The following is a 13,533-nucleotide window of genomic DNA, read 5'->3' as shown; positions in this document are numbered from 1 at the left end:
CATAGCCCAGTGGCTGGCAGTGGAATAAAGGTCCACTATTTCCTCACCTTCTAGTTCTTTCCCCCAGGGAAACAAGCATTCATACGTCTGGCCGACTTATTGAACATTAAGGTGATCACCGTGAAGGCTCGTATGCATCCGTTTGAGTGCTGGATGCCCCATTTCTACAGATGTGTAGTGAGCCGGTTTATCCGTAGAGTTGTCCAGCATAAGTAGGTGTACTCCATAACAGCTGGGATTGTTAATCCATGTTGTGTTTTGTGTGTGTGTTTTTTGTTCTGATAGAATAATAACGTTCATCTTTTTTTCTCTCCTATTTCAGAGGATTTGTTTATGCTTTCGATGTGGTCATTCTTGTGAATGCCATTTTCATTGCACTTGATGACAGAAACCCGCTGATATCAAATGCGGAGTGGGTGTTCCTTGCCCTCTACGTCATGGAAATACTTCTGAAGCTCTACACTTATGATCCCAGATCTTTCTTTGCAAAGAACCAGTTTTGGAACTGGTAAGCTTGATTTTGTGTTTCTGATTTGTCTTCCACAACTAATAATGTCTATAGGGCCGGATTCAGAGTCGGGCGCAGTAGCACTGTAGCTTCGTCTTTGGATCTTCTGGCAATCAGTCTGCGGTGTCCGGGCACTGATAATGAGTGTGCAGATCTTCAGACATCTGAGTTGTGCACTAACCATCAGGTTTGTGTACAAAGCTGAATCAGACCTAATGTTCATTATTAGCTGATGCTGTGCTGCTATGTTCTAAACAGGATGAACATTTCTGCTCCTAGCTGTGGCTTCTTATAACTGCGACAGAGAGTAGCTTCTGGTTAGATCAGCGGTATGGAACTTGTTGTGTTTCCTTTCATCGATGGCAAAACATAACCAAATGTTTTTTTTGTTTTTTTTTACAGGGTGTGGTGACGAGGAGCATAGCTCCACCCCCGGCACCCGCAAAGCCTCTGCCCAGATTGGCCCACAGGCCAGTCAAAGAACAGGGATGACCATCAATTGGTGAAACCATCAATGGTCATCCATTGCATAGTTTGTAATCATCGATGGCCACTTGCTATATCACCATCGATGGTAACCACACCGATGGCCATCCCTACATTGAACCATGGTACACTATCACCTAGGGCCCAAGCTAATAAATATGTTGAGCACCACTGCCTTTGAGCAAAGGAAATAAGCAGCATCTCACTTTCAGAGTAGGGAGGAGAAGTGGAAAAAGCCCCTTATCTATATTGCATGTTGGTATTATCTACAGATAATGGAACAGTCATTCAGTTGCTTCGTAACATTGTGGATGAGAATCATAACTGTACTCACCGTCCTAACAGAACTTTGTGTTTATTGTAAAGTGCAGTGAAAACACAAAAAAGCCTTAGAGAGAGATTAAGTGGATAGAGATAAAGTACCAACCAATCAGCTCCTATCTGACATCTTACAGGCTGTGTTTGAAAAATGACAGAAGCTGATTGGTTGGTACTTTATATCCCTCCAAGGCTTAGTACATAGACCACTAAACCATTAAACATTCCCCGTGTGCGAAAAGCGGTTTCAGAACGGCCAGTTCGTGTGCAGACAAGACACTTTTTGTAGGCAATGAGCTGTAAATGGTTTATTGACTAGAACAGCTGTGTTCATACACATAGAGAGGGCTGATTCCATGCGAGTCTGCTGTACAAATAGGTCTTTCTGCACTGCACATGCTCCGTAGCCGAGCATACACGAATATAAGCAACTACAGGCGATTCAGAATCCTACATATCTCGGCCACATCTATCCTTGCAGCTGAGTCAGTATAACTGGGATGCAACTGGGCATATGCACATAAGCTACAGTAAGTGCTGCAAGGGTGTGATGTGGGCGTGTAGATGCTGGTATTTGAGGTGAGTTTATGCCGAGATCTGTTTCAGGCCGACCTCTAGCGCCAAGGGTGTTGATGACGGCTACAAGCTAATGGATAAGGCAGGTGTGGATGCATAGGTGCGGCCAATGTAGGCAGAGATCCACATTTATTTCCGAGCACACATCTGTGCCCGGCTTGCTTGCAACACTGACTCAGCCCCAGAATTGTTATATCAGTATGTGAGCAATAGATGGCTATTATAACAAAGGGGTAGCATTATTAAGGGGATGTAGTCAGGAAGCCGGCGGTCGAAATGCTGACTGCCAGCTTCCCGACAGTGAAAGCTCGGCATGGGACTTATGATAGGCGTCTAAATACCGATGCCAATCATTAGCCCCGCCCCTAAATCCCAATGTCCGGTATACCGAACGCAGGTAAGCCGGGCGTCGAGAGCTCATAGCCGTGGGAGAAGAGGGTTAGGTTTAGGGACTCCCGGGGGGACTCTGGGATAGGCACCCCCCTTCCCCCCGCCCCCGGGAGGGTTAGAGGCAGGCTAGGGGAAGGGGGTGTTAGGGTTAGGCCCCCTCCGCTCCCCTCACCCGTGGGGGAAGGTTAAGGTTAGGCACTGGGAGGGAGGTTAGGGTTAGGGGGGAGAGGGGAGGGTTAGGGTAAATACTCACCTCAGTCGGGATCGTCCGGCGTCGGTATTTCATCCGCTGGGCTTAGGTCCGGCGGTAATACATACCGATTCCTTATTAAGTTGCCTCTTGTAACTCTGAATGCCTGCCAATTATAATTGCTATAATATAAAACCATTAAGTGTACACTGATTGTTAATGCTATGTTATCACTATATATTTTGGTGATATTTTGCTATATTTCTGTGCTTCTTCTATGTATACATTTCCATTGTTGTGTTTAGCTGGGAACTTATTTTCCTTTATGTAATTTGGCAGGTTTGACACTATTATCATTATTGCTGCTCTAATTGCTACAACAGTCAACACATTGCTGAGTTCAGGTACAGTATGTCTATCGTATGTACTAATAAGTTCATGGCAAACGTGTGGGAAGTGCACTGACTTCCTATCAGGGGAAATCTCTAACATTTACAGGAAAACACAGGGAGATGTATGAAGCCTTGCAGAGAGATAAAGTGGAGAAGTTGTCCAAAGCAACCAATCAGCGCCTAGCTGTCATTTCAAAGACTGCTAGGTAAATGACAGTTAGAAGCTGATTGGTTGATACATCTCCCCCAAAGCCTGAAATGGAGCAAGTGTAAAGTGTATTGGAAATAAACCAAGATCAATTAAAGCTGGGTACACACTTGGTGATATATCATTCGTACAGTTATCGAACGATATATCGCGAGTGCATCAGCGGGTGTGTACAACCGAAGTGTAGTTGAACGATGTCGTAAGCCTAAACCTTATCATTATGCTACTTGGGAGACAGAGTGGCACAGTATCATTTTACTTCTAAATAGTTATTGTTTTCATTCCCTAGTGTGTAAATGGAAGAATATTTTAGGATATGTGCCAGAAGCTGCCCTCTGACAGTGACTGAGCAGTGCACTAATGCAGCTATAGGAGGGAGTTGGGAGTGTTCTCCATGTATTATGGTCCAAGACAACAATATGTATTGTCAACGAGTATTATTACAGAGCTAATGCATTTAGAAGAATTATAACATATACAATGGCAGCCTGTTCATTGTATAAACTGGATTGAAGATTGTAGTTTAAACTGGTTTCAGTGTCAAAATTTCTTCCTACACAGTGAGTCAATACAACAGCCAACAGGTCCTAGACATTGTCTTCATTCTCAGAGTTCTCCGTCTCATCAGGATCATTGACAGCATTCAGAGGTATTACTGATTTATAGCTGTGTTCTTTAACAGCCCAAACTCATTGCTGGGAACCTCATTCACTGTATAATGCCCCCTTATACTTTATATGCAGACAGCAGACTACGCATGCACAGAATGGCTCCAGCTCCCGAAGTAGAAGTGAAGTGATTGCTCTTGCTATCATTTCTCTTCTTTACACTTTGCGGATATGAGCTCCTTTCCAAGCCCCTATCCCTACATGTGATCTTTACTATATTCGGGCAAATGTTCATTTCTTATTACCATGATAAGCGGCAATAAGAAATTCTAATTATCGAGTTTAAAACCCAATAATTAGTAAATATGACCCATAATGTTTGCATCTTCTGGAAAAATACTGTCCTAGTTGAGTCTACAATATATATTATACCACTGATTCCCAATCTGGTTGTTGCGGCGCTGTCACCGGGGAGCCATGGCCAGAGGCTCCCCAAAAGCTGCCTTTTGGGTAAGGGTTGGAAAGTGGAGTGAAGCGGGTGCGGGAGCTGAAGTAATGGCCAGGGCGCTGGGTCTTCTGAGGAGCTGTGGGAACGGCCACGCTGCTGGCGATCTCTACTAAAGGTAAGTAAGGGGGCTGCATTGGAAGCCATAGGGGGGATAGCTATGAGCAGTGCAAGATAACTATACTATAGGGAGGGGCCGCATAGGAAACTATAAGGAGGGGGGGCTGCAATGAGAGACATGGAGGGGGAGGCTACAAAGGGAGGCTGGAGACACATGAAGGGGGCTTGCAAAGGAATACACATTGAAGGGGCTTGCAAATGGTGAAAAGGAGACATGCAGGGAACTGCAAAGGGAAACACCTGGAGGGGGTTTGCAAAGGGTGACACATGGGGGGAGGACTGCAAAGGGAGACATATGGAGAGGGCTTGCAAAGGGTGAAAAGAAGACAGGTCAGCGTTTGGGGGTGGTGACGGGAGTGGTTGGAGAAACGCAGGTGTGCCAGTCCGTTTGAATGCCGTTACAGGGCGTGCATAAATTAGCTAACCACTATGCCATCCATGCTTTATCACTTTATATAGCTACAATCACATGTCTCCAGAATAGGTGGCACAGAGATTATAACTGTTATTGGTTAGACTGGCTGCAAAATATCTTGTTATAGTTTTCGTTATTTATTTTGCCTTTTTATAGTGGTTGCACTGACTCTTGTCTTGTAGGTTTCGGGTCATCATGAATACATTGATAAACATCCTTCCCACTATGTTCACATTTTGTGGTATTATCTTAGTAGGTATTCTGTTTTAAAGTGTTTTTTAATTAATATGTGTTTTGTTTTTTTTATTTCTATTAGAAAACTTAAAAAAAGGGTTGATGTATGTGAAAGCTATTCCTAAAATCATAGCAAAAGCAGATGTCTAGGGACATCTAAGTTGACAATAAACCCATCATTCTAGTATTCTGGATTTACCAACTACACGCAAAGAGCCTTTCTGAAGATGTGCGCAGAGATTTCAAGTTCAATTTTTTATCACTTAGGGGGCAAATCAATTATCCGCGTTAAATTAACTTGAGTAGCCTCTGACTTTTATGCCCGGGACTATTTAATTAGCCTCCCACATTCACCCGATAGCCTTGTTAACACACGTTAAACACATGAGTTACTAAGTGTTATCAGACCGACTTGTGGGAAACCTTACACAATGACGACTGGACTGATATCTATTCTAACTTGGTCAAAAGCTCAATATGTGTTCACATAAAAGAAAATGCATGAGTTATTATTCAGATGGTATTACGTTCCTACTCGTCTTAATAAAATGTACCCTGAGATTTCCCCTTTGTGTTGGTGATGCTGCATAACAGATGGGACGTTCCTACATATCTGGTGGAGCTGTTGGAAATTAGTCCCTCTTTGGAAGGAATTGGGTACATTGGCCAATTCCATCTTAGGCATTCAGGTCCCTCTTAGCCCTAAATATTTTCTACTCCCTACATGTATCCCTGGGGCATCTCCTCATCAAAATAAACTATTTACTCAGATGGTTTTGGCGACCAGATGTGTAATTACTTCAGCATGGAAGACATCTGAAACTCCTACTATGGGCCTGATTATAGCTAATATATGGCATATCCACTCCATGGAATACATCGCTAGCATACTGAAGGGCTCATCTACGAAATTTGTTAGGGTCTGGATACCCTGGACCTCTTATTTCCAAGTCCCCCCAGCATTTTCTGACCACTTATTGATGTGATTATTTGTTATACAGTCCCTGTTTTTAATTTATTGAGCTCTTCTGCTATGGCTACGTCCAGTCGGGTTTCTTCCCCCCCCCCCCCAATCCCATCCCACCCCACCCCATCCCATCCCACCCCATCCTTCTTCTTTCTCTTCCTTCACTTGCTTTTCCTCTTTCTTGTTTTTTCTTTTTCTCCTTTTTTTATTAATTTTCTTTTTTTTTTCTTTTTCAATATATCGGAAAATGGATGAGACTGTTTTGTTGTACACCTCTTTATTATAGGTGTACTATACATTTGCAAATTTTTGCAACATTGTATGTTTACATGTTTAGACCTCTGTGTAGGTCACTATTATATTATCTCTGATCTCTCTAATAAAATATGGTGATTAAAAAAAAGGGTTATCAGGCGTAAACGCACAGGATCCATGATAAGTTTACAGACCTGTGCATTAACTGGTAGTTATCACTCGATAACTGCACAGTTAACGGGGATATTTTTGGGCGTCTCAGGAAACCCAAAAAGAAATCCCCGATAAGCAGGGTGAATTGAATACGAGCCAGCGATTAATTGCCATCCATTCAGTTAACGGGTCTAATTGAATCCCGCCCTTAGTCTAAATCTATATTTATTTTTTTAAATTATGTTATCCAATGCCAAACACTGCACAATAGCAGTATAACCCCTTACGGTTTGCTAACATTTCTATAAGCTCCTGTAGATATTTAGTCTGCATGCTGCATGTTCTGTACATGTCCTACAGTGGTATGTTGATTGTCTCATTGTCTGTATAATGATGTTGAGCAGGTCATGTAAACATGAATATTTCTTTTGCTGTATTGTCATAAACCGACATTTCTCCTCTTAGACGATATACTACGTTTTTGCCATCATCGGAATGGAAATTTTCAAGAACAAAATCCGTTTCTTTCCTGAGAATTCCACTCACCCTTATGCCCAGGAGTGTGGAGCAGCAGCCTTGAGGGACTCTGCCTTTGCCAGAGGCAAATACTGTAGGAATAACTTCAATGACATGGGCTCAGCCTTCATTGTACTAGTGGAGCTGACTGTAGTCAACCAGTGGCATGATATCCTTTAACTTATTGAAATTGGGGTTTCCTCAGCATGTATCTTTTTTGTGCAATCTATTTATTGAGAGTAATAAAAAAAAAATTTTTTTAAAAAGGGGGAGGTGTACATAGGAATAAGTAAGCACTCATATCAAATATAACCCATAGTAAATAGTGGCATAAGAGACAATGGCATGACACTAGGCCAAAAAACTTACACTAAAATAACAAACAATTTAATAAATCCAATGTACAGTGCTGAGCGGAAAGAAAGGATAGAAAGAGAAGAGGAAAGAAGGAGGGGGGGGTGACAACCGTATCTTCTAAGGCACAAGAGCAGAAGAAGGCAATGTGGGCGGCACTTGTAGGATTTTCTTTAAATAGTTTGGTAGAGAATGTGAGGTCTTCCATGGCCATGTAGTGATCCAACCTCTGGAACCACCAAGAGATCGTGGGCATAACAAAGGATCTCCAGAAACTTGGGATAGTCTCCTTTGCAGCATTCAAGTGAGTGATATTTTAATTGGGAGAGTGGCATGTCCATGAGGCTCAGAAGCCACAACTCGGGTATTCGGGAGTAGAAGTCTGTAATCGCTTCAGATAGTCTCTGAACTGTCCACCAAAAGGCAGCCAGAACTGGACACTGCCACCAAATGTGGAATGGGGTACCCGATGCTTGGCCACACCGCCAGCAGTCTCCACATGTATCTATTCTAAGGGTGTGAATTATATATGGTGCTCAGGCTTAGACTGGAAATTAAAGCTACTGTACCATAGTTCCCATCAGTGTTTCTTAACTTGCCCTATCCTCAGTATACAGACTTTATAGCTGTTTGCCCACGATGAAATTCTGCCAACATTTTTTTTGAGGTGTTCTAGTTGTATTACTTTGAATAGGGGCCCTTTGGCAGGAGTGGCCCACGTGACCAGCAGCGCTATGCAGACTGGTGGCAGCAGACCATTCACCCACCACTCACACCAATGTCACTGTGTGCCCTGTGCACAGACTGCTATGTATTCTATTCAAGTGAACGCAGGACCAAAGCTCCTCTCCCCCCCCCCCCCCCCCCCACCCCTTACCGGCCACGCACATGGTGCCACATCTGTCTCTTGAATTGATGATGTTCATAAAGTTTGTTTTTGTTATTGCTCAGCTTTAACTTGACGGATCCAGATGAAACAAAGTGCAGGTTATATCTAGGAGTTTCCACTACAAAATGATGCAGTTTTCATGAAAATCGGTTGGGCCAACTTGGAAAAAACAAACACATTGTTCTTATTATTTCTAGTATAGATAAGCTCACAGAAAATTCCATTGGTATATTTATATTTTATATTATTCAGTTCTTGGACTTTCCATACACACACTTTGATTAATACAATAAAAATTATATTGGGAAAGAAAACAATCTCTGGCTATAAAAAAACAAAAAAAAAAACATTTGTGGTAAAATGTTTGAGATTTGTGTATTGTACCACTTTGATATGTGCACATATTGTAATTTATTAAGTTTTAGTTTTCACTTTTCTTAACATACTACTTCTCGCTACTGGGTTCTCTATGGTAACCCGCCCGGAAGCCAAGCTTTATTTCATCACTTTCCACGTGGTGATTGTGATTATGATAATCAAGTGAGTTTTTCCATTTGGATTTTTATACAAACTTTGCCTTATGGGGTATGTTAAGAAACACAAATAATATCCTGCACAGGAAAACAATGTCATTCAATTTATAGACCAGCAATTTTGTACATTCTAATAATTTGTTACCAAATTTTGTATCGAATATTAAGTACTCAGAAAAAAAACCTTCCATTTTCTGATATCAACTACAGATTGAGTCTCCCATATCCAAATATACCGAAATACGGAATTTTTTTGGCTTGACTGAGAAAATGAAACCTTTGATTTTTGATGGTTCAATGTACACAAACTTTGTCTAAGACACAAATTATTACAAATATTGTATAAAATTACCTTCAGGCTGTGTGTATAAGGTGTATATGAAACATAACTGAATTTTATGTATGTACACAAACTTTGTTTGAGCCACAAAATTATTGAAAATATTGTATAAAATTACCAGCAGGCTGTGTGTATAAGATGTATATAACACATAAATGCATTCTGTGTGTATATTTGGGTCCTATTCCCAAGATATTTCATTATGATATGCAATTATTCCAAAATACGGAATATTCCGTTATCAAAAATACCCCTGGTCCCAAGCATTTTGGATATCGGAGACTCAACCTGTATATGGTATTTATGGGTGTTTATTGATGGGTGACTCTGGGGATTATTTTGACTCTTTGTGAAAATATGACATCTCTTTAAAGATGGAACCGATTAAAAGTTATATTGTAAATATGTATATTTCCTGATATCAATTATATCAATTAATTTATTATAAAAGAGTGCCCCACCAAGGAATCACTTGCTGCACATTGGCTGAAGCCAATGGAAGTTTTTTTTCTGAGTACTTATGGGGTATAAGCCTGATGGACTTAAGTGGTGTTGGTGCCACTTCTTCGGTTAATGCAGCAGGAGATCCAGATCCACCGCATGCATCCAAAGATGCAGCATCTGATCACCATCGTTACCATCGGTTGCTCAGAATATCTAGCTGCCAAGGCCAGTGAAGCTGCATCCGACAATGCCAGAAACAAGGGAGCCTCCTCTTATTTCTTCAACACGCTGCCTTCCTGCCCCCCAAATGGCTGCAGTTTGTCAATCGGGCTACGGCTTCCCCCACACTGCATCCAGACCCGCAGCAGTATCGCTGTAGATGCGCACTCCAGCTCAGGCGCATTAAAGAAAACATCAGACAGCTGCGACAAAATCGGTCCAGCGTCCGTGTCTGAATAAGGCCTAATGTACATTAAGATATACCACAGGTTCTCAAACTCGGTCCTCAGTGCATGTTTTCCAGGTCTCCTCACTGGATCACAAGTCAAATAATCTCCACCTATGGATCTTTTAAAATGTGTCAGTGAGTAATGAATACACCTGTGCACCTGCTGGGTGACCTGCAAAACGTGAACTGTGTGGGGTCCTGAGGTCCGAGTTTGAGAACCTCTGAGATACTAATAATCTAGAAGGAGAGCTGGAGTTTTTAATTAGGGGAACATTAAACATAATGAAACTCATTTACACTCTAGAGAAAAAAATGCAGCCATGAAATATATATATATATATATTTTTTTTTTTTTTTTTATTGAAGCGTCATGTATAATACACATTCCATATACAGAGAAAATACAATACAGAAACAGTAATCAAAATAATAAAATGGTATAACATACATCTCTATATATTAAGCTGATACTATAAGTGCAATTGGTACAGTGTAATATCTTTTACCAATATATTCAGCCATCATGATATCATTTGTATAAACAGTATATAACAAATTAAATCAAATTTGAAAAATAAAACTGAAGCTCTCTCGCCCCCCCCCCCCCCCCCCCCCTTTCAGTCCATCTAATCAAAATCTGCATCTAAAACAATAGGTGGGTCATTATCGACCATTCTCAGTGAGTACCATGAAGTACTATGGAGACTTTGGTGTATTTGAAGTCTTATATCTATGGACAGTGTAGATATGTAACTTTCCCACATGTTGAAAAATTTCTCCATTTTACATTCTTTCTCCAAAATAACCTCCACCCATTCCATTCGAAATAAATGAAATAATTTAGATCTGAATAATAAGGATGGAATTAGTGTCGATATCCATTCTTGTAAGATAGTTTTGCGACCTGCTGCGCTTATAGCCAGTAATAGCCTTTTCCCTCCCTTACTTATCTTAATATTTGGGGGCAGAATGCCCAATACAGCCCATTCTGCCGTAAGTGGCAAGTAATTTATTAAATTAGTTTCTGCATACAGTTTTATTTGTAACCAGAACATTCTGACCAATGGGCAAAGCCAGAAGCAATTAAATAAATTTGCGTTCTCCTCTCCACATCGGTAACAAGAATGAAATATATTGTTTTAATAGATTTCGGTGTAGCCATCTGAGACACCAGCCAAAAAAACTTGCATTGAATAACATAGTGCAACCAATCGGATTTCAACTGTTAGCATTCCTGAGTACTGGAGGCCTTAAATATGATGTGATTAGTTGCAATGAGCACATATTTGCTCTTTGCACCATCTTATTAAATCAACTCTTTGGGAGCAGTCTATCAAAGACTGATCTTAAGCAAATCTCCAATTTAAAAAAAAAAGGGGTTCATTTATTCAAACGCCCAAGAAAAACATCCCACCATACAGTACCTGATCAGGCACAGACATTTCTGCATTGTGAGGGGCAGGTCCCCATGTTACTATTGCTAGGGAGTTGATGAGATTTTCCCCTTCATCCCTATGAGCAAAGCATTCCACAGATATCTCTTAAATAATATGTTCACTTGGGCTCTGAGTGTGTTTCCTTCTTAGTAATGGGAAAGAGAGCAAAAATTCACAATTTCATCACAGCCCGGCGGTAAATTCATACAATTTTCAAATAAAAACAATATATAAAACAAAGTCTCTCCACTGATCCTTGTATAATTTTTTTTTTTTTTTCATAAATAGCACTTTATAGTATAGTACTTACTTACATTTGAAGTATTCTAAACATTGCATAAGATTATGGGGGAGATGTACTAAGCCTGTGAGAAAGAGAAAGTGGAGAGAGATAAAGTGCCAACCACTCAGCTCCTAATTGACATGTTACAGGCTGTGTTTGAAAATTGACTGGAGCTGATTGGCTGGTGATTCCAATCCAAGGCGTAGTACATCTATCTTTATGCCTCTTTTCCAACTTCTTTTCTGCTACTTTTTATTCTTATTTTCTTTGTTATGTATGCCATTATGATTTTCTATATTTCTCACAATTTGTGTAATTTTATAGAGCAGTGTATTTTTATAAATTTTTCCAAAAAAGAAAAAGTTCAAAAATAATAATAAAAAAAATTCCTGGAAAAGCACGAAAAGTAAATACCAGTCTGAATGCACTCACTGCATTTGGGGACCTTCCATTCTCTCCCCCAGCACTGGTGCTCTACACTTATATATATCCTCTTTGTGCAGTTGACTTTTGTCTAAGAAAACTAACTTTCATTGTTTATATTTCCACTGACAAATGTTTTTTTGTTTTACAGTATTTTTGTAGCATTTATTTTGGAAGCCTTTTTTGTGGAGTATTCACTGGAAAAGAGTGAAGTTGAAACTGCCATTGAAAAGAAGATCCAGGAGCTGGGGATGGCAGTACTGGAGTAAGTGTGTGTGTGTGTGTGTGTGTGTGTGTGTAATGTGATATAAAGATCAGTTACCATGTACATGCACAGATGATGACGAACTTTACGCATTATTATTTAAGATACAGAACAACTGAAGAAATACTATATTGCCAGATTTACACCCAAAATGTCATTAGGCATCTTCATGTGCCTCTTGCTACTCCTCCAATTCACTTACTGTTTTATCTACACATAATTATAAACATAATAATACATATTAGGCTTTCCATGTGGGTACAGGGCCGGTTTAAGGTTTGTGGGGGCCCCGGGGCAACTAAATACCGGTGGCCCTATCATTAACATTGCCATGACCTCACGCAGTGACTACTATGCCCCGCAACATAAAATCATTCCGACGCCCCTGATATAGATATATACTGAGTGTGTGTATATATATATATATATATATATATATATATATATATATATATATATAATGTGTGGTGTGTGTGTGTGTGGCATGCTGATGCGTGCCGGGGACAGGTGAGACACAGCTGATTCACAGCTGACAGGCAGCAGACGCGGATACTGTAATCCGACACGATACTAACAAAAACAGACAGAGTTCTGCACAGGTAAAATCTTTTCTTTTTCTAGGTGGTGACTTGACTGGTCTGGGTGCACTTGATTTCTGCTATACCCGATGGCACCAGAGATCATTTAACTCCCGCTACATAAGACCTTTAACAACCCACCACTATACTTTATGCTCCATAGATACCAGCCCCCCACTCTCTCATCACCTGTCCAATGCCAGGCGAATAGGTACAACAGGAGAAAGAAGAAGTGGGGGACATCTAGGTGTCTTACTCTTACTCATTCTATTAAACCTGTGTATCTCTGACCTATTTATATTGAGTGACATTTAGATACACATGCGGATGATCACTATTAAGAGACTTGTATAAGTTGATAACGATCATTTGCACTGTTGATATAAATTATGAGTGCAATCTATATGCATTAGTTTTTTTCTTGTTTCCCCTTTGCTTTTTTCACAGGATTGATGTATTTAAGGTCATCGCAATTGAGAGGCTGATATAAACTAGATAGGCATTAGATTCCTGATTGAGTTTATATCTGAAACTGTGTGATTTCATTAATTGATAAATGTGAATCATTATCTTGGCAATTAAGCCTATTATTTTGTGGATATTTATTATTACGTATATACATTTTTTCCACTTGTTGCATACAGTTTTTTGAGATATTGATCCTTTCATGCTTATGTGGGTACATGATACCAATGTGAT

The 13,533-nt window shown here is 40.3% G+C and overlaps 1 protein-coding gene across 3 annotated transcripts in view; it reads left to right on the top strand.

Annotated features, from left to right (window-relative positions):
* LOC148518409 (two pore channel protein 2-like) overlaps positions 1-13,533 on the top strand; it is an 87,201-nt gene that overhangs the window by 63,501 nt on the left and 10,167 nt on the right. For 2 of the 3 annotated variants that reach the window (XM_088477392.1, XM_088477391.1), the window contains 8 exons: positions 68-212; positions 323-508; positions 2,808-2,872; positions 3,630-3,717; positions 4,899-4,968; positions 6,791-7,010; positions 8,534-8,624; positions 12,143-12,256. In XM_088477392.1, coding sequence (XP_088333518.1) covers positions 68-212; positions 323-508; positions 2,808-2,872; positions 3,630-3,717; positions 4,899-4,968; positions 6,791-7,010; positions 8,534-8,624; positions 12,143-12,256 — 979 coding nt within the window. Of the gene's footprint in view, positions 1-67; positions 213-322; positions 509-2,807; positions 2,873-3,629; positions 3,718-4,898; positions 4,969-6,790; positions 7,011-8,533; positions 8,625-12,142; positions 12,257-13,533 lie in introns of those variants that run through there. The other variant, XR_015878986.1, reaches the window with a different exon arrangement.

The sequence above is a fragment of the Taudactylus pleione genome, unplaced genomic scaffold, assembly GCF_031769625.1.
Source record: "Taudactylus pleione unplaced genomic scaffold, aTauple2 ptg000201l, whole genome shotgun sequence".
Taxonomy (NCBI): Eukaryota; Metazoa; Chordata; class Amphibia; order Anura; family Myobatrachidae; genus Taudactylus; species Taudactylus pleione.
This window is presented reverse-complemented; position numbering and strand designations above follow the sequence as displayed.